The sequence below is a fragment of the Manacus vitellinus genome, unplaced genomic scaffold (assembly GCF_001715985.3).
Source record: "Manacus vitellinus isolate BGI_N305 unplaced genomic scaffold, ASM171598v3 scaffold_2_pilon, whole genome shotgun sequence".
Lineage (NCBI taxonomy): Eukaryota > Metazoa > Chordata > Aves > Passeriformes > Pipridae > Manacus > Manacus vitellinus.
Window position 1 is genome coordinate 52,610,820 of NW_021940208.1, and position 21,228 is coordinate 52,632,047.

Sequence of the window (21,228 nt, forward strand, 5' to 3'; positions counted from 1 at the left end):
AAAATATTACTTGCTTTCAAGTATAGAACTTTTTAATATACAAAATTATATTGATAAAAAACATAATTTCCTTTTTAATTACATACTAAACAAAAATGTAACATACTGTATATTTGCAAGTTAAACAGATATTATTAAGTAGTTTTTCAATAACAGTCTTTCACTCTTAACCTTAGTCACTTGCAATACCTAAGAATTTTTAGGAAAGATAGATAAATAGCCCTAAAAAAATGAAAAGCACTGAATATTTTGGAAGACTGCAAGATCCTTTTTATTTGATCTTTTGTTTGTTATTGTCACTGTAAATTATGGATAAGAACACCTGCAATTGTCCTTCAGTTAATATACTTTTGAATTGAAAGAAATGGCAGAGCTACACAGCAGCTGGTGATTGGTCAGCTAACCTCCAATGCAAGCCTTTATAACACTGCTTCAGTGGGACTTCTTAATGATGAAGTACGTAGGGATGGCTTTTCTGACAATCCGTGGAATGTGATAGATGATAGTAACCTTTTCTCTAAATTAGACCGCAAAACCAGGAGCCAGCAGGGCTGTACTCTCAGAGCTTTGGAATAGCAGATCCTTTCCTGCTCATCACCCCATAAATACATTTCTAATATTTATTTTTAAATTATGGGAATATATTCTGGGTTATATTCTCATCTCCATTCCATTGAGCCTACTTCACCCTCTATAGTTTTGAAATATTTGTACTTGTTTATAGTAGCAGCAGTTAGCACCAGTCAGAATACTGTCTAGATTTTTTTTTCCCTTTCAACACAAAAGTAAGCTTTACGAGTTTGAGCAGCTCTCTACTACATGCAAATGAGATGTATGCTGAGAAAATCTTCAATCTTATTTTATAATTTCTCATACTTGCCCAAATAAAAGGATAAAAACTCTGAGTGAGCTTTTTTGAAATGACTTTATGTTTTCAGAGGAGTTAAAGAGCATACTTGGCTCAGGTATCTATTTTTGCTTAGAGAAACATTTTGTGTAAGAACGTGTACCTCAGTGCTATTTTCTCTTCTGATTTCTTTTTGTGGTTTTGTTTTTTGTTTGGGGTTTTTTTTATGCTGTGGTCATCTGCAACTATTTGTAAATTCTTCATAATATTAATTTAGACTAAGAGAAGAATCTCCTTTCAAGAACTAAACCGCTTTTTCTCATTTTATTATGTCAGTAATTAAAAAATATTGCTGTTTTCTTCTGCAAACTGTAGCAAGACACCCAAATCTGTTTCTAGTCACAGCTGGGCATTTTTTCTTCTAGAAATCTGCCCCTCCTATCAGATGCTGCTGGTAACTGTTGGCAGATGTTTGAGTAGCTGTGCTCTGACGGCAAGCATGTTGTTGTTTCAATTTGTTTTCTACCCAAGGACCAGATGTTTGTTCTGGCTAAGCAGAACTGTTTGCAGTTAAAACCTAAAGTAAATCAGCATCATTTCAGTATGTAAACCAACCATGTCTCAAGCTACATGTGAATCAAAAAGAAAAATGTGAGAACCAGAGGTAATCATCTTCTTCACTGCCCTGTACATCTTGGGTATTTGTTTATGCAAGTGAAGAATGAGTGGGTTATTCTTTCCCCTGTGTTAACAGAGGAGGATTCAGATTTTTACCTTGGACTATTTCATGCTTTCGCTTGCTGTACACAGAGCAGCGATAAAAACAAGGCAAAGGGCTATATTTAGAGAACTAGGCCAACGGGAATTCATTGGTTCCCTGTAGGAGCCAGTGATATATTTGTCTTCCTGGGAGACTTTAGTGAGTATTGAGGTACACCACCTCCAGCTCTATCCACCTCATGTACTTCCAGTTACTCTGAGACATAAACCATTACATGCAGGAAAAAAACTGGGAAGACTTAAAAAATCTGAAGTCCAGCAGAGTTATACTGGACCCTTGAGAGGTGAGGTCCTGATCATTTTGTGACAGACAATGTCTTATGCAAGAAAGAGCTACCATGGCTACAGCACTCGGGTAATAGTCATGCCACTGCTGGTAGTTGGGCTTATCCATCAGAAAACTAGCTTTTCCATTTCATTCTAGTCATCAATATATTCACTCTAACCTTTAATATATTCACAGCATAACAGGCAGGAAAAATTACACTGGGACTAAGGAACAAAGGCAAATATTGCTGAAGAAATTTTAAATAATGTGCAGATCTCTAGTGGGCATTGATTCATGTGCCTCACAGTGTCAATAATTGTTTGTGAATTGCAGCCGTTTTTTCCCCCGAACAGAGCATTACTCCTGAAATACAGTCATTACCTATTGATTAGCTCTATAGTCATTTTCATGCGTCAGTAGTGACAGTAAAAAAATGAGTAACACTTATTTTAAACTAATGTGTAAGGTCTGTACATTGTTCATGAATAACTGAAAGGAGTCTTTAAAATATATTTTTTATTGCAGAGACCACAGTGACATTTAAGTCACTGTTAAGTCTCAGGATGAATGGGAAAAGTCTAAAGGGCTCTTTTGGGCTTTTAAGGGTTTTTTTTGATTGTGGAGTTGCAAATGTTCTGCTGTCTAAGGACAGGACTACAACAAGAAGGGCATATTTCTCATTGTTTAGTGCTAATGTAATTTCCTGTTTTTCCTACTGTATGACTTTCCATTTAATCCCAATTGTTGGTAATGTGCAACTTCTTGATCAAATGATGAGACCTGAGATTCAGCAAGGAGAAAATAATTAAAACTATTTGTTTCACAGACTGTCAGCAGCTATTAAGGAAGTTAAGTGGGTTTTTTTCCAGCCATGTACAGATTTTGCAAAGTTTGAAACAGTCGGAATCCTCTTTTATTGAACAGAGATTTAAAAGTAAAGATCAGTTATATTTTGGGCACTAAGGAGTTTATCTAATCAATAAAAAACAAACATTTAGATTATTTTTATATAAAAAGTGCACTGCTTGGAAACTCTTGCTTTTTGACTGTGGCTCCCTTATAGAGCTCAGGAACTAAAAATGAGCCACATTGGCTCAACAGGTGTTTGCAGAGCAAAGTGGGCTTTGCAGCTTGTCCCTCCAGCCACAGAAGTGGCTCATGGCCTGGCAAGGGCCACACAGAAGTAGGGAATGTGGCTGCTGCTGGTGGTCTTTGTGTCCTCAGACTAACCCTGCTCACAATCCTTCCCTGCGGCCCTGCATGTCCAGCAGTGTAGCTATCACACTACCCTTTCGACGCTGCTTGCAATTTTGCTGCAAAGAAGAGCCTTGTTTTCTGCCTTACCCTAAGGGCTTGGCACTGGTTGTGGCCCCACCATTTCTCCTGTCTTCTCAGATTTGGCAGCGTCAATGTATTGACGAAGTTTCACCTAATGTTTCTCTCTCCTTTCTCTACTATTGAAAGGCTTGAGCTCGCTCCTTTATTTGCACCACAGATGGTAAATGCCATCTCCCTCAACAGCTCAGGCTTTGAAGGCTGCTCTCTACCCCTTTTTGGTTTCTTAAGGGGCTCAGGACATGGATGGGTGATCAAAGGAGGGTGAGTGTTGATGCTGCACTGGAAACCCTTCTACCCAGAGCCCCTTCCTCCTTTACAGGCATTTGGGATGCAAAAAGGGATCCGAGCCAGTGGGGCAAGTGGGACACTGATGTAGCAGCCACACTCTGCTGTGAGGTTGCAGTGAGGGCCTGGCAAAAGGTATTTAGGAATTCAGGAGGAAAAGGGAATGAAAAAGCACTGGGACTATCTGTAAGATTGTAGTGGGGCAGAATGAAAAGGCAGGCAGAGAAATGGATGAAAGTTTTCTCTGCAGACATGCTTTGTATACCAGCTAGAGAAACAGAACCCTAATCTTGATTGGAACAATTCAATTCCACTGTGAAGTACATGTTAAATAACAATAGGCAGCTGCAGAGCTGTGCAGACTTGCGGGTGAAGAGCAGAATTTTAAGAAAGCTGCTGAGCAGGCAGGAGAGGCAGAGGGGAGGGCAGGGACAGGTGGTCTGCACTAGTGTTCGAGCCTCTGCTCAGACTTCAGACAGTGCCTTTACAAGTTAAAAGCAGTTATTTAAACCATAGCACACTTCTGCATTAATTCAACTGGCATTTTTCTTGTGAAGCAGAAGTTTAGTCATCTGGAGCATTACTGCTTGCAGTGTATCACCTTGAACGAGTGAGTGAAAGAGGAGGGCTCACTGATTGAACTCTTGAGGACAAAGGACATGTGTAGAAAAATGACATTACAGAAGATATTATTCAATATTATCTCCCTAAACAAAGTGAATTATTTGGGCACAAGATGAATCAGTAACGTGTATTTATCAAACCATAAAGCCTCACAGTATTTGCTTTCCATTCTAAACAACTGGTCTAATGTTTATGTCAAAAACCCATATGAATTCCAGTGCAACAGGAAGTCTTCTGGGGACCTTAATGAAAAGAAAAGATTAATTCTCACTGTTTTATTTTGGCTACTGATAGCTCTGCAAGTGCAAGTCTCTGCACCATGGCTACCTAAATCCTTAATTGGTCCAGTATCAAAACTGCAATCAAAAGCTCTCTGCAGACACAGGAGCTACTTGAGAATGAAATAAAAGGAGTATGAAGATTTTCAGGAAGACTGTTGGGATTTTTAACATTCTTGCCCCCCAACTTTTTTTTTTTTTTTTTGCTTTAATAGCATATTAGGGAAAGATTTTGGATGTGAAAGGGATTAAATGTTTTTCTCCTTTCCAGCTTTTCACTGTCTTTCAGGTAATGAGATTTGACTGTTTACTATGGATCTCATTTTTAGAACTTGAACCTATTCTTCCTTCAACAAAAGCCAGGACAGTCAGTTCAGTCATTTCCACAGGAATGGGGTATGCCATATCACCTATACAGCAATGTGACACTTCTGCTGTGTCTTCTGTCATCCAGAAAGGAAACAGGAACATGGTACATCTGTCACCAAATCCAGTCTTGGCCTTTGGAATGGATATACAAATTTTTTTCACTCTAACTGCTACCTTAATGAAGGTTTGAAAAAAAACCCTTAGAAATAAGCCTGGATCTAAATTTCACAGCTTCAGTGGATACTAAATCTGGGTCTTTCTGCTTGCTGGTAGTTAACAATTTTTGGTACATCCCACTTTCATGCTTTCCCTTATCTGTTCCACTGGCAAGAACTGACAGCTCATCCTCCTTGTTTTTGTCTCATCCTCCTGGCAAATTATTAATGCTATCACTGCTCCCCAGGTTAACACCCCTCTCAGCACAAAGAGTACCAGACTACCCTTCTTTCAGACCATTTAGCTGATTAAATGTGATGAGCTTAAACACTTGAGTAATTCTTTTCAAGATGGAAGTTTTTTGCTTGTGTTTCAGACCTTGGGAAACATTTGTGTGACTGAGGATCTGTGTGTTTGCTCTGTCTGTAATGAGCTCTTCAGGAAAAGATGTGATGCCTCAGATCTTGTCTGACATAGTTTTAGAGACATGATTAATCTCGTTGAAACAATGGCACTATTTGCCTGTCTAAAGTTATACACGTTCTCTGGGTCTCTTCTGAATTTAAGCCATTGATAGATTCCTTTGCAAATAGTACAGAGCCCCAAGGCTGATTGATTTAAGCAAAGGGATTTAAGTTAGAGAGATTAATTTCATTTTCAGTCTACATGACAAAAAAAAAATTGATTTGAATAATCAGATTCAGTCCTCCTTTGCATTTGCATTTTTAGTTATTTTGTTAAAAACAAGTTGATTTTGGTGGGTTAGTAAGCATTCAGATATGTTAATTTGCAACTGAATATAGTGTTTGCCTTTAAATTTAGTACTGCTCTTGGGTAACTGAGAGGATAAGCTACATAGACAGCTCCATAATCATATGGTTTCAGAATCTATCTGTTATTTTATGACTTTAGCATTCTGATAGCCTTGTGATAGAAAATGGGAAACAGTAGTTTTGTTTACAGGATGACTAATCTTTTTCTTTGCTTTTTTTTTACAAGCTGCTTCCAGATGAAATAGAGATTAATTAAAATGAAGAGAACAGTCATTTTTAAAGGTTTTAATACTTAAACAGAAATACCCCAAATTTACTGGGCAAAACCAAGGGTGTATGAACTGTGATAACTGACCTGAACTAACTAATTCTCTTTACTGTATCTATCAGAAAAATAAGATTAGAAAATCTGAACCACTCTCACCTAATTCTATTCTTTTGCTAAAATAACTATAGAAAGTTAGTCTAGTCTTTTTGTTTTCCATCTTTGCAGTATGTTACTAGGGACAGATCTAGATTAACACCCCTGTTTTTATCTTTTTTGTTTATAATTCAAAGATTATCATTTCAAGATTAAATAATGAAATAGCCAGCAACTGGAATTATGGGAAACATAAATTTCCAGAATAAGATTCCTTCCCTCCCCACCACTTTCATCTGTCTTCCAATTTGGGCTTTCTACTCTCAGTTTTGGGAATATTGTGAAACTATAATTTAAACACAATAACTGTATAAAAAACCAGAAACTCAGAGCACTGCTAAACTCATGGACAGTGCTAAATGGTTGTCCTGGTTTGGGCTGAGATAGAGTTAAATTTCTTCTTAGGAACTGGTACAGTTTTGGATTCAGTATTAGAATAACGTTGATAGCACACTGATGTTTTAGCTGTCACTGAGTCGTGCTTATGCTAAGCCAAGGATTTTTCAGTTTCCCATGCTCTGCCAGGAGGTGCACAAGAAGCTGTGAGGGAGCATGGCCAGGACAGCTGACTCAAACTGGCCCAAGGGATATTCCATGCTCAATATAAAAACTGGGAGGAGTTGGCCAGGAGACAGATTGCTGCTTGAGGACTCACTGGGCCTCAGTGAGTGGATTGAGCAATTGTATTGTGCATCACTTGTCTTTCTTGGTTCTCTTTCCTTTTCATTACAGTCTATTAGTATTATAGTTTACTTTATTTCTATTATTCAACTGTCCTTATTTCACCCATGGGTTTTATCTTTTTCTGATTCTCATCCCCATCCCAAAAGGGGATGGGAGGGGAGCAAGTGGCTGCCTGGTACTTGACTGACAGCTGGGATTGAACCACAACAATAGTATTTGGTGATCTGCTTGAAACTTATTCCTTCCAGCCAACTCGGTGTCTTCAGGAATGTGATCTTTCAGTCCTTCAGAAAGGCTCAGAGTCAGCAAAAGGGAAAAGGAAGCATAGAATCATAGATTCTTAGAATATGCTGAATTGGAAGGGACCCATCAGGATCATTGAGTCCAACTCCTGGTCCTACACAGGACACTCCAAGAATGTGCCCCATGTGCCTGAAAGTGTTGTCCAAATACTTGAACTCAGACAGGCTTGCTGCTGTGACCACTTCCCCAGGAAGCCTGTTCCAGTGCTCAACCATCCTCTGTGTGAAAAACCTTTTCTTGATATCTAACCTAAACCCCTGCTGACACAGCTTCATGTCATTCCCTTGGGTCCTGTCACTGATCACCAGGGAGAAGAGATAGATACCTGCCCCTCTGCTTCCCCTCACAAGGAAGTTGTAGACTGCAATGAGGTCTCCTCTAAGTCTCCTCTTTCCCAGGCTGAACAAACCAAGTGGCCTCAGCTGCTCCTCCTAAGGCCTCCCCTTCAGACCCTTCACCATCCTCCTGGCCCTCCTTCGGATGCTCTGCAATAGCTTAATGTCTTTTTTATAAAGGCTGAGACTCAGGGCGAGGATAAGCACTGCAAGGTGAAGTTTCTTTTTCCATGCAGGAACTTTGTGTGGAGCAGACCCACCAGCAGGACATGTTGTAGCCCAGCTAGCATGCCACTTCAATGTAGACCCAAGAAATTTGGGAGAAAGTATTTTTGCTTTCGTCTCTCCCATCTTCCCAAGCGTATTTTCATCTTGCATGCTATTAATGCAGAGATGTAGCACCCGGTACTAATTTTGAGTTAGTTTGTGTACTTCACTATTTCTGGTCTTCACTGTTGTTACTGCAGGCATATGGCCTGCCTGAGTCATGGGGGAGAAGTGTCCTCCACTGACCTTACCTGGTGATCCAGGGAGGGATTTGCACCTTCTCACCTGAGCCATCTGGTTCCAGCAAGTGCCTCCAGCGGGGAGGTGAGAAAGCGAGGCTAGCAGCCAGCCTCTTCCAGCCCCACCACCTGCCTGAGCCCACAGATGGAAATAGCCCTGCTGCTGTTTGGGGTGCAAAATGGGGGTTGAAGCAATTTAAAACAGAAAGGCTGTGAAATAGCTGCTGGCCTCTGTAATTTTGGGTTATTTCATTTTGTCTCTGTTCTGTACAGTCTTTATGGTTTTTGATCTCATAATAGTTCATAAAGGCTTTCTATATTGTGGTTTTCTTTCAAATATTTTGGAGGTCCATGCCCATCCTGAGTGTTTATAATAATTAAAAAAAAATAACAGTCATTATAAGAAAGTTGTGAAGTTAGAGATATGTCAGTTTCTGTTTTCTGTTTTCTAAGAAGGGAAAACAAGATGCATGACTTGTCAAATATTAAATGGTAAGTAAAAAAGTAAAGATGATGGTAGGGGGCTACAAGTTAGAACTTGCAATATATCTTATGCCTGAAGTCTTGTGTTTTCACCAAAAGCCAGCAAAGACATTTTATTTACTATGAGCAGGCAGGTAATAAATTGTTCGGAGGTATATGCACTCAGGAGCGTCCTCTTCAGCACCTAGAGCCTTACTAGTGTCTCCTACTCTCTAGGACTGGCAAAAATACCACTTCAAACAAAAACACTTCTGTGTGCTTTTCTGTGTTGTTTTGATTTTGGCATCCTGGCCTGTATCAGGAACAGTGTGGCCAACAGGTCCAAGGAAGTGATTCTTCTCCCCAGCACTGGTGAGGCCACACCTCGAGTACTGTGTCCAGTTCTGGGCCCCTCAGTTCAGGAAGGATATTGAGGTCCTGGAGCAGGTCCAGAGAAGAGCAACAAGGCTGGTGAAGAGACTCGAACACAAGTCCTATGAGGAGAGGCTGAGGGAGCTGGGGTTGTTCAGGCTGGAGAAGAGGAGGCTCAGGGGAGACCTCATCACTCTCTACAACTCCCTGAAAGGAGGTTGGAGCCAGGTGGGGGTTGGTCTCTTCTCCCAGGCAACTATCAGCCAAGACAAGAGGGCATGGTCTTAAGCTCTGCCAGGGGAGGTTTAGGTTAGATATTAGAAAGAATTTCTTTACAGAGAGGGTAATCAGACATTGGAATGGGCTGCCCAGGGAAGTGGTGGATTCTCTGTCCCTGGAGGTTTTTAAGATAAAACTGGATGTGGCACTTAGTACCATGGTCTAGCAACCACAGCAGTAGTGGATCAAGGGTTGGACTTGATGATCTCGGAGGTCCCTTCCAACCCAGCTGATTCTATGATTCTATGATTGCCAAAATCTATCTTTATTTGAAAGAATTCAGGAAACTAAAGATGACCCATGTACTGTTGTAATATAATGCATAGAAAATTAAAGCTCTAAAGCTTTCATGTTTGTTTGTTGTTTTAAGTTCTCTTTAATTTTCATCCGTTCACATTTCAATTCATATTTAAATTGTCCTTTCAAGTGAAAAATTGTGCATATATTATTAAATGATGCAGATGTTCCAGCCACTACCTATCAAAGAGTTTGCCTCTCTAAGAGCTTTGTTGGAGGGAGGAGTCATCTTATGCTCTTATTCGTTTTTCTCAGATAGAAATAGTTCAAAACTCAGTAGAATTAAAGCCTTGTGTTCCTTAAAGCATGGTTCTTTAGCATATATGTAACATGAATACTAAGCTGTAATTCAGTATTCTTACTTAATAATAGATCAGTCTACATCTTGGAATGATGAAGATTATATTCAGTTGCTAGCATGATACTGTAATTATAGCCATAGAGCTGGTAGTAAACAAATGCAGAAAAGGAGTTACAGCCTAGAGCATGACACTTCAGGATTAGGATTTAGAAGGCTCATACTTTCCTCATGTCTTCTCCTGACCTGTACCTTTGCTTCAGTAAATCTCTTGCCTGTCTGTGAATAGAAGTGTTGCAGAAAATCCCACATTATGTGAAGGTACCCAGGACAATTCTCAGTGATTTAACTGAGGCATCCTCAGCAATAGGAAGCTTCAGTTTTCCAGAGAGCTGATTAACCAGAGTGTCATGCTCCCAGAAGAGGCTTCAGTATTTTGTGAAGTAGGTGTACTCTCTTAGCTCTCATCACCTGCTATTGCCTGCTTTGTTTCCTAGAGACTGGATGTTCCAGCAAGTGAGTGTCTCTGGTTGGGTGTTTATGCAATGTCTGGGGCAACAGGCTCCTGTCTGTCAAATTTTGCATATTGTTACTGAGCTGAGTGAGGTAACAAGTGTAATGTAATTTCAGTGGCTGCAGCGATATCTCAGTTCTGACTCTCAAGACATCACTGTCTGCTGCAAAGCAAGCTTTGGGATCAACCTTCAGGCAAAGTAATCTTCCTCAATGCACTTGACAAAATGAATAAAGGACTCAGTTTTGATTAATGACTTTGACCTGAAGTTTCAAGTCATGTGAAGTTGTGTTCTTGTTTCCATTTGAAAATTGCTTAAAAGTGAACATCATTCTTTTAGTTCTCTATTTCAACATCTTAGAAAATGCAAAGTGTGGATCCAAAACACTCCTGCTCACATCACTGAGGTTATATTGCACTTCTAAGTGAGAGAGATTTAGTTTGAAATTAAGACATGCAAATTTAATTTTGTAATAACTGCAAGTGACTTCACTGTTGGAGCTGCTCTTTGAAGTCAGTAGAGTTTTCTTTTCTGTGGCCCAGAAAGCTGGCCAGCCAACAGGGGCTTCATTCAGTTGCCTGAGAACACAGGTGTCTCATGTTATTTCAAGTGATCCATGATGTCCTGTTGTTGATGTCCCCAGTCAGCAGCCACTCGCTCCCTTCCCCACCAGCAGGATTGGAGAGAAAATCGGAGGGGTAAAAGCTAGAAAACTCGTGGGTTGAGATAGACAGTTAATAGGGAAAGCAAAATCTGTGCACACAAGCAAAGCAAAACAAGAAATTCATTCAGTGCTTCCCACAGGCAGGCAAGTGTTCAGCCATCTACAGGAGAGCAGGGCCCCATCACACATAACGGTGACTTGGGAAGACAAACACCATCACTCCAAACATCTTCCCCTTCCTTATTCTTCCGCCTACTTTATATACTGAGCATGATGTCCTATAGTATGGAATATCCCTTTGGTCAGTTGGGATCACCTGTCACGGCTGTGTCTCCTCCCAGCTTCCCATGCACCTTCAGCCTCCTTGCCAGAGTCTGTACAGAAAGCAGAAAAGGCCTTGGCTCTGTGTTAGCACTGCTCAGCAATAACAAAAACATCTCTGTATTATCAATCCTGTGTTCTGCACAAATCCAAAACACAGCCCCATACTAGCCACTGTGAAGAAAATTAACTCTACCCCAGCCAAAACCAGCACACCTGCTTAGCCTGAAGTAGCTGCTTCAGAAGAGGAGGATTCAGAGCCATGGCTACTGCCTTCCTCAGTAAAATTTCACTTATGTTTTGAATCTGAAAGAAGAGCCATCCCAGTACTTCAGAGTAGAGCTACTTGGCCATTTTTCATGAAAACAGGTTTTTCTACCTTGTCTACACGCATCCCAGCCACCTGTCTGGGGGCTGATTTGAAGACAAGATGGGGCTTCCTATTCTCTCTGTGTACCTGTAGTTTTTTGAAATGTCTTTCCAGAAAATTTGCTTTCAGAAGGAAAGGGAGATTCAGGTTTTGATACTCTCTGTGTCTGTTTGCCAGCTGTCTCTGCTTCTGTTCTTTTCAGTATCTTGTGCTCAGGGAAACCTTCTCTTTTTATCAGAATAGTCATGAATTTTTTGTATTATAAAGGCTCATTTCCTTCCAAATTTTGGTATTTTTTTAGTGTGAAAGTTGCTTTTGCATTCTTAATTCATCGAAGTTTCATCTTTTATTATATACTCATATCTTTGATTCAGAAGTTATTTCTCTGTAGCCACAACATTGTCAGGAAAAAGGCTTCACATTTTAACTGAGTCATTTCTGTTTGTAGCTGGTATTCTTTTAACAACAAAATCTAAAGAATTTTGTTATGGAGTGAATTTATTAAAGAATTCTCATTGCTGTGAACCAGGGATTGAAGAGAAATTAATTTGACAGTGCTGACTGGGTATCTAGGGAGAACTGTATATTCACTAAAATATCTCTATCTCTTTCTAGTCTATTATCAAGGCAGAAATTGGGTAGAAAGAGAATAATAGCGAGCTACATGTGAAAGAATAGGAGGAGAGAGAAAGAACACAGATGGAAACCAGGGCTTTTGAGTGAAGGCAGAGATTGCTGAAAAGCTGTGCTGCCACACCTCTCTGGCAGGTTTGGCTTCCTGGGGACCTGACAGTTGGCCCTTGCCATTGGTCACACTAGGACATCCAGTCACTTGCTACAGCCTTATTGATCAAAGGTGGCTGAACACGCCTGTGCACCTGCGTCATGATTCCTTTTTAGCCTTTGTTTTCATACTCAGTGTTTCAATGGATTATTTTTTGTCTGGAATTCTCAAAGCAGCAGTCACATTAGAAGGTCTAGACAGTGCACAAGTTACACAACAGACACTGAGCACACATGGCCCCTGTCTTCACCAGGAGGCTGTGACAGCAGCTGTTGTTATTTCAACTTGGGGTCTTACACCAGAAAGTGGGTTTTGAAATGATTTTGTAGGTCACAGATCATAGTAATCAGCGCACCCTTGAAACAGTTAATTTGTTTCTCTCAAGCTTGTTTGCTTGAATATTCATGACAACACAATCCCAGCTACTCTGTTTCTGAAAGTTTTCAAACTATTCCATATTTCGTGTTTGCCTTTGTTCTTGAGAGTCAAGCAGTGTATTGAGGGTGACTGGGTGTCACCCTCCACTAGCTACCACCAAGTAGATGAAAGACTTTGCTGTACCCAATAACAGTAATTTCATGTTCTTTGTTGTTGTTCATCCCTCCTCAGTATATGTATAGTACTGTTCAGGGATCCCAGATGATTGTTGTCTTTCCTGAAGGAAGAGAGAAAAGGAAGAAAACTGCATACATACAGAATTTTTTAGTCCAAAAGCAAGTTAATAAAACACCAGCATTTTTAAAATATTACCAGAATTATTAACGTTAAGAAAAGTGAAGGAACACAGCCAAAAGTGCCTGAGTACCGAAGCCCAGAAGACGACCTGTTCAGTGCATTCTGCATCTTCCTAGCTGTAACCTGGGAAAACATGTGGCTAGCCAGAGACATGTTATCTGGCCAGGAAGGGCCTGATGGAAACTTAGTCATTTAAAAAAGCGAGGCCACAGAGCAAACACTACAAATCTCTGTATCAAAACCCCCCAACATCTCCAAGCTCATTTAACTCATCAGCTCAGGAGTAGATTTTCTGTATGAACTGAAAAGTGCATGACCTAATGCATGGTACATAAAGTAGAACCAGTGTTATAGAACCAGTGTTGATGAGGGTTCCTTCAGCAGTCTACCTAATGTTGCTGATGAGGGGTATTCCATCAATACTGCAGCACAAATTATATGGATAAAGGTGTTTTAACATGTTTTTCCTCAACCTTAAGTGACCTGTCAGAATACCAGACAGTCCTGACTGCACATCTCTCTGTTTGGCCCCTTGTTCATGTCCCTCAAAACTCAACTGTGATGTCAGTCACTGAGTTTGCCAGCTGCTTCCTGCTCCCTGTCCTCTTTACCCAACCTTCTCTCCTAAAATCTCTCAAGATGGCATCATCCTGAAGTCATGAAATGCAAATCAAGTACAACTGTCTGATTGAGTGGGGTGAGGGAAAGCTATTCCAAAGTGATCGATCCCCTGATACCATTGCTTGTATCACTGCTTTTTTTTCCAGTCATGTGGCCAACTCTGTCAACCAGTACAAATTGAAATATATGCATGCTGTCCATTCAAACTATTTGTGTTTAGGACACTTAACAAGGTTCTCACTGTTTGTTGGTAGTTGCTGAAAGTGGTGCTGAGAAAATGAATGGATTACAGAAAAGGAAGTAGAGAAGCTCATTAATTTTTTTCTACTGTTCAGCTTTCTGTGGTTTCTGATGAACCATGCTGGCTACTCAGTACTCTGAGCTATGAATTCAGGTGAAGGTGGAAGTGGATGAGTGCGTGGATTATCAAGGAAAGTACCACAAAGCCATCATGTATAACAGATCCAGACGCATGTTTTCCAAAGAGTTAAGCTGTTGCTCCTGTTTTAGTCAAATGGAAAGGATGTGACATTTCATGGCAACATTGCTGTAGGGACTGACTGTTGTCAACTAACACATTTTGCAAGCATTAGTGCCTAGTATTGACAAGATTATATGTCACTTAAAATTGCATTAATCAAAATGCATTAACTAACAAGACCTAAAAAAGCAAAGGTAAAATACAAGACCTCTTAGCATTTGTCCCAGTTTTCATGGAACAGAATATTCCATTTCATACTGAGGAAAATTATTTTTTGTCAGTGACTTATAATTGATGAATATTAAAAAAAAGAAGTATCAGAGCTTCTGTAAAAAGAAAAAAGTTTTTTCTTTGGGAATGGATAGTGCCAAAATAATGTTATTTTGTGTAAATAGACTTCATTTTGCTTAAATAAGCTGTCACATGCTATCATTTCTCTCCTTCCACAGCCTACACATGTAATGAGCAAAGCAAAGATGTGTAATTTCAATCAGACCTTTATTTACTGTTGAAGGCAAACATATAGTTAATTGCAAAAAACCAGTAAAAGATGTGACCAATACTGCAACAAGCAAAAGGAATTACAGATTCAGAATTTCATTAGGAAGAAGTTAAGCAGAAATCCATTTTACTTGGATATGACAAAGGTGTTAATTATAGTTCCTTGGATACTAATAATATAATAATTCTTAAACAAAAATCCACTTTAAAATAAGTTCAGCACCAATAAGTTGGAAGCTGAAGAGTAAAGAAACATTGTGCAATTTATAGGAATCCCTTTTCTTTTAGGACAAGTCCAGTCAATTAGTGGAAAAGATGTTACTGATCTTATATGTATGTATATTTTTCTGTTACTCTTTGTTGTTGGGTTTTTTTTATTCTGGAAATGTGTAGACATCATCCCTTATAATTTGAATTATACTTATTATTACTGCCTGTCTACCTGCGACTTTCGGTATAATACGTCAAGGTCCCAAAGATGAGAACACATTCCTGTTTGTATAGAGCATCATGACAAAAATCCTGGGGTTTTGTAGATCAAAATATATGTCCATTGGCTGGTGATTTCTCTGGCCCTTTATCAGGTGCTCTTCCTCCTAGAAGGCCATTGGCATTGAAGAATGAGTCAGATATGTTGCTTTGAGCACAGTCTCCTGCTTGTGGTTATTTTCTTTTCCACGGGCTTTATGGTTCCTCCTCATCTTTTGATGGGCTATCATGTGGTAAAAGAAGAGCTATGGGACCCCCAGGAAAGTTGGCAACCAGCAGTGAGGCTGCTTCTGCTGGAACAATTTGTCCTGCTCCTTGTCCACATACTCATTAATAGCTCCAGTGGTTGCAACCTGCTGCCAGCTTCTGTCTTCCCAAGAGGTCCTCGGGCACTGGTACACAGACAGGACATCTGCATATGTCTGTGCGTCTTTGTTTATTGCAGTTGATCTGTGGGTGTGTAGTAGACCCAACACTTTCCCAGAAAGAGTCTGACTGTGTGTGGGCAAGTGGATGTACACTAATTTCATAGTAGGTATGGACAAGATCCAGAGGTGGATCCACAACACCTTTACTTCCAGCCTCTCAAAACAAGTAGGTCAACCAGGGCACTCCTTGTTCTGGGTTTCCTTTTTACTTTCATTAAAACAGAAAACATGCCAAAACAATGAAGAGATTCTTAAGTAAGGGAACATTAAAACTTTCAACATTAATTAGGCACTCAGAAGATTAATCATACATATGCAACTCACTCCCTGTTGCAGTGGAAAAATTGTTTTCCTTAACATATTTCCATAACATTTAGAATCCTAGAATTATAGAATAGCTTGGGTTGGAAAAGACTTTAAAGACCATCTGGTTTCATCGATATTGACATTTATGCTTGTTTATGCTGAAGAGCAGTTGAACTCAGGAACATAACGTCTGGTGAACCATCACATGAGGCAGTGGTTTATCTGCATCACTGATTTTTTTTAGAGCCCAGCAGTATGTAAAAAACCTTTTGGTTTCTCTCTGTCTTTCAGAATAAGTTGTATAGAATATGAATGCTCTTATTCATCTTTGTTCTGCTACATTACAATGTTAAGATATTTTATATTGTATCATAGTTGATCATTATAGTGTGAGCACCTGGACTCTATCCCGATCCTGCAAAGAATTGTGCATGCCCATACCTTTATGTTATTTACATAATATACTGGATGTGAACAGCACTATTTTTCTTAGGAAAAAGAAGAGTGAAGGAGTAGTAGAGTAGTAAACTAAACTAAATAAGTACTTTGTGTTTCTAGATAGAATCTCATAGTACAGTCACCTTCTTAAAAAATGTAAACATTACAAAAAGCTTCCAGTTGGTTAGATTTATTTTTTTATAAGGCACTGAGTAACTTATTCACTACTTTCTCATTCATCAAGTGAGTTCTTCAGGAAAAGACATCCTGTCAGGTGCTGCAGACAAAGCTATGAGCAGCGTCAATACTGTTAATGCCTCAAATAATGACTGAAAGGGTTGCAAAATGATACATTGTTATCTGGCAGGCATTGATCATAATTACATCACTGATAAAGGCAAAGTATGTCAAATGTTGTGTTTTAAATATGCCCTTCAATTAGAATAAAAAATGTAATGGAAATAATTTCAATAGTAGCTGTGTGATCCTTCTGAATGCAAAATGTAAATGTTTTGCATATCCTCAGGATGAAAGGAGTTATCACTCAAAGCTATTCACTTATTAATTTTCATTTAATAGTCATGCTATATCAGACATTGTAGATCGTTCATCATTTTGCTTGATGACACTGCAGAACCCTGATAACTATGCTCTGTGTAAAATTTAATTCCCTGGCTTACCTGCTTGCTTGGATTGAACTGCAGAATCTTAATTTGCTGTCATGGTTTCCATGGTCCTTTGCTCATGTCATATTGTTGTTACAATGAATGCGTTGCACATACAGCATAGCCTTCATCTTCTTACAGCAGAGCACAGACCCTTTCATCCTTGCAAAGTGAATAATTAAACTAGGATTTTAATGTTTGTGCTTGCTTTTGGGTTTATTAGCTCTAACTGTGAAAACTTAATTATTTTGTAAGCTCCATCTGACTAGCCCTTGAAAAAATGGACTAGAGTTTTCTGCATATCTGTTCTGTGGCTTGAAGCTGTCTCAAAATAGCACTGTTGTAGAAATGGATTCTACTTTGCCAGTTGAATAGGTGGCTTTTTTATCATTACAAGCTTCAGATTTGCGTAAGGACTACAAGTGAGATGCAAAATTACGGAGGATGTTTGTTGATAAGGTCCTATGGTGTAACATAATTCTTCTGTTGTACCTGCCTCACTTGAATTTGGTTTTTTTGTTTCTGCAGACTCCAGAGGAAGGAGCCTCTACAACCATCTATGCAGCAGTATCGCCTGAGATGGAAGGAGCTGGTGGCTGCTACATTTACAATGAGGAAAGGACAAAATCGGCTGACATAGCATATGATGAGGAGCTGCAGAGAAGGCTCTGGACAGAAAGCTGCAAGATGGTTGGGATTTCTGATGAAACCAGCAGACTTCACTAGAAGAAGCCACTTTCAGCTGGGTAAATGAAATGCATTGAAAAGCATCTTAGGTGAATCCTTGAAGCATCAGTCATCATCCTGGAAATCACTGTTCCGTCCCAAAGGCAAACGTGAACAGCTCTGTTCTTCACTTGAACCCCAAGTCTGCTAGGGTGTGGGGGGAGTATTCCCACAGAAAGATGTAGTGGTTGGTTTTAAATCTAACCATCAGTTTTGTAAATCATGATGTTTCAGTCCGTGATTAAAATACAGTCTTTAACCTTGTGCGGAGTTGAGTTTTCCTTTTTCTGTTATACAAAAATAACACTTTCTCTGGTGAACGTATTGCATCTGGGACATTTTGCACATATAAGTTACTCTTTTAAATCAGTTTTAAAAGTTGAAGCTTGATTTCCTTAAGCTTCATTAATCTTTAAGACACTTTATAATGAATGTCAGCTTGTTCTAATGCAGAAATTTGGCATTCATGATCATGATGTTGTTTCTATCATAAGGTTAGTTTTATATGTCAGCTTTTATCCAGAGGTATTAACTGAAGGTCAGAACAAAAAAAAGTAAATAAATAAGGTCTTCTTCGGATAGGATATTGAATTTCCTTGTTTGCAGTTCAAGTTCATCTCTCCTTTAAAGATGAGGAAGGGATCAAACATAATAATGGCAACACTGGCTTTGGCAGAGGACTCACTTGGTCTATTGGCTTATTAGTGGGCTAAGATTACTTCTCCCCTTTTCTCTTGAACCCATGTAAACTTGCATCCTCAGCTTCTTTCACTTTCTTTGACAATGAGATTCACTCATGTACTCTTGCATGAAGAATCACCTCCTTTTGTTGATTTTGAACCTAGTTCATATGAGTTTCAAAACTAGAGTTCATGGTTTTGAAGAGACAGCAATTAATGCCAGCCCACTTTTTCCTATTTTGCTAAGAGTTTTGGAAATGTACAATGTGTCCTTCCTAAACTGTGTCTTTGCCATGTTAAAGAGTAGCCCTGTCTATTCATCCAACTTACACAGTAGCTAGAGGGTATTTTCCCTTTTGTTCTTTATTTCTTTTCTAAAATTTCCTAACAGCTATTTTATTTTTAAGTTTATTTGACTGTCTCTGAGTGTGGATCTGATATTTTTTTGTGAAGCTATTTCTGGTAAACCCTAAGATTTCTCCCCTCAGTGGGATAGTGGTCAATTAAGATCCTATCAGTTTTGAAAACACTTCAGTGTCTACAGTTCAGGGGTCTCTACTTATGTCTACCAAAGTGAATCTTTAAGAATGATGTTCACGTTCGTGGAATAAAAACAAAACAGATATGGGGCAATATAAAGATAGCCTGAATTTATACAAGCTCAAATATCTAGAATAAAAAAACTGGATTGAAGATAGAAACATTTTAATAGAAATGGTGGTAAACCATGAGAAACTTACCCTGAAAGTTTCAGTCAAGATTATAAATCTCACAAAAACATCTAGAAGTCTCCATGGAGACCTGGCAGCAATCTCGTGGTACTTATAGGGGGCCTACAGGAAAGATGGAGAGGGACTTGGGGAGTGTAGTGATAGAATGAGTGGTAATGGTTCTAAACTGAAAGAGAGAAGATTTAGATTAGACATTAGGAAGAAATACTTCACTGTGAGGGTGCTGAAGCACTGGAACATGTTGCCCAGAGAAATTGTGGATGTCCCATCCCTGGAAGTGTTCAAGACTGGATGGTGCTTTGAGCATCCTTGTCTATTGGAAGCTGTCTTGGCCCATGGGAGAGGAGTTAGAAACAAATGGTCTTTAAGGTTCATTCTGACCCAAACCATTCTGTGATAGTCTGATCTCTCCTCAGTGAAAGAGTCTTTTGAAGCAGGAAAATTGCCCTGTGTCTAGGGAGCCTGAACTCTTACTGTTAGTGGAGTGAGCTGTACTCTACTCCCATCTTGTTGATTTTAGGTGTCGTCTGAAAAAGCAGCATAATCGTATAAATGTCCTTGCATTTCCTTTTTTAAGAAATACACAGCAAAATAGAGTAATAGGTGGATCTAAAGCTTGTATTCACTTTGAGGCACTGGAAATCACTGCATGGGAGAACCAAATGCAAACACAGTGTTGTGCTCTCATTTGCAGCAGGCTAGAAACAATATGAACGTGTTTCTATGCACTGAACCCTGGGCTAATATCCCTTTTGGGCATTTTAGCTCGAACTTGGTGCTTTGCTCCAAGTGGCCTTACCTCCAGCCTTTGGTTCAGAAGATCACATCTAACTGAAAGTAAGCATACCAATACATCCAGAGACTAGCAAGGAGATGCACAGGGGAAAAAAAAATAAAAAATAACATGAACAAAGAAAAGCATCTGGGAACAAAAGTGATAAACAAATTCCCCTCAGCATTAAGCCATGCATGATCTATTCCTAGCTTCTCAGTATATACAAAGCTTAGCACCAGGAAATTTATCACTCAGTCACTATAGCACTTTCTTTTTATGACTGGTTGACTTTTTTTTGGTAAGTGAATGTAGCGCTTGTGAAATGCGCCAGACTGACACTCTGGGAACTAAATTCCTCTGTTTATTCACGGATCATGCACAGGATGCAGTAAGCCTGCTAGACAGCCAACATTTTGATGTTGCCATAGCATTCCCACAGAACATCATTGCTGCTAGAAGTGTGTTCAGGATTATTCAAACTAGATGGGACCAACTTACCACCAGTTTTAACTCTCCTGAAGCTCCACAATATTTGCACAGGCAGTTTCAAGTGGCATAGGGATTGGTAAAAGAGCAAACAATAAAGAGAGCTAGTCACACTTTCAGTGTAATCTGAACCACTTTTTTAACAGTCTCAGACCAACGAAATCTGTTTTAAACAACATGGAGAACATGGTTTGTGAGAACCAAGAACACAGATTGTACCTGTGTGAGGGGAAAAAAAATAAGTATCTTAAAACCAGGGATTTCTAGAGCAGTGCAATTCCATGGAGATACAGTTGAGCTAGTTGCAAAAGAGTTACCTCAGGAACTAAAAACGGAAAACTGTGTCAGCTTTGCCATGTCACATAAGTACATGAGCTTGTCTGGAGCAAAACCCAGAAGGGTTATAAAGTGCTGTGTGTCACTGGGGACACTCATTTGTGATACTGCTGCAAAAATCCAAAATAATTCTTAGCATATCTATTGAGGAAAAAAATAGCATGTAAAAACATGTAAAAAGATGACAATGATTTTACTTCTGCACAGAGAAATGGCTAGAGCTGATTTAATTTTCACATTTCAAGGTCATGGAATTTCTGTGTTTCACTTCACTGAATACATGGCTGAGAGGTGGCTTATGCCTTTGCTGTAGCTGCATACATGTAGGAAAAATACCTGGGAGCTTTTTAACCTTGCAAAGAAAGGCAAAACAAGCTCCAGTAATCATAAATTGAAGGTAGACAAATTAACCTTCCAACATGAAAACATGTTCCCTCTCTGTGAGGATAATTTCCTTTCAGAATATGTAGATTTGATACCTGAAGATAATGAAAAGATGCC

At 39.4% G+C, this 21,228-nt stretch overlaps 1 protein-coding gene across 2 annotated transcripts in view; it reads left to right on the forward strand.

The window, feature by feature from the left end:
• Positions 1-17,979, forward strand: part of DHRSX (dehydrogenase/reductase X-linked) — a 203,943-nt gene extending 185,964 nt beyond the window's left edge. For both annotated transcript variants that reach the window (XM_029960845.1, XM_018071192.2), the window contains exon 7: positions 17,522-17,979. In XM_029960845.1, coding sequence (XP_029816705.1) covers positions 17,522-17,719 — 198 coding nt within the window. In that variant the 3' untranslated portion in view covers positions 17,720-17,979. The remainder of the gene's footprint in view (positions 1-17,521) is intronic.
• Positions 17,980-21,228: the final 3,249 nt, after the last annotated feature.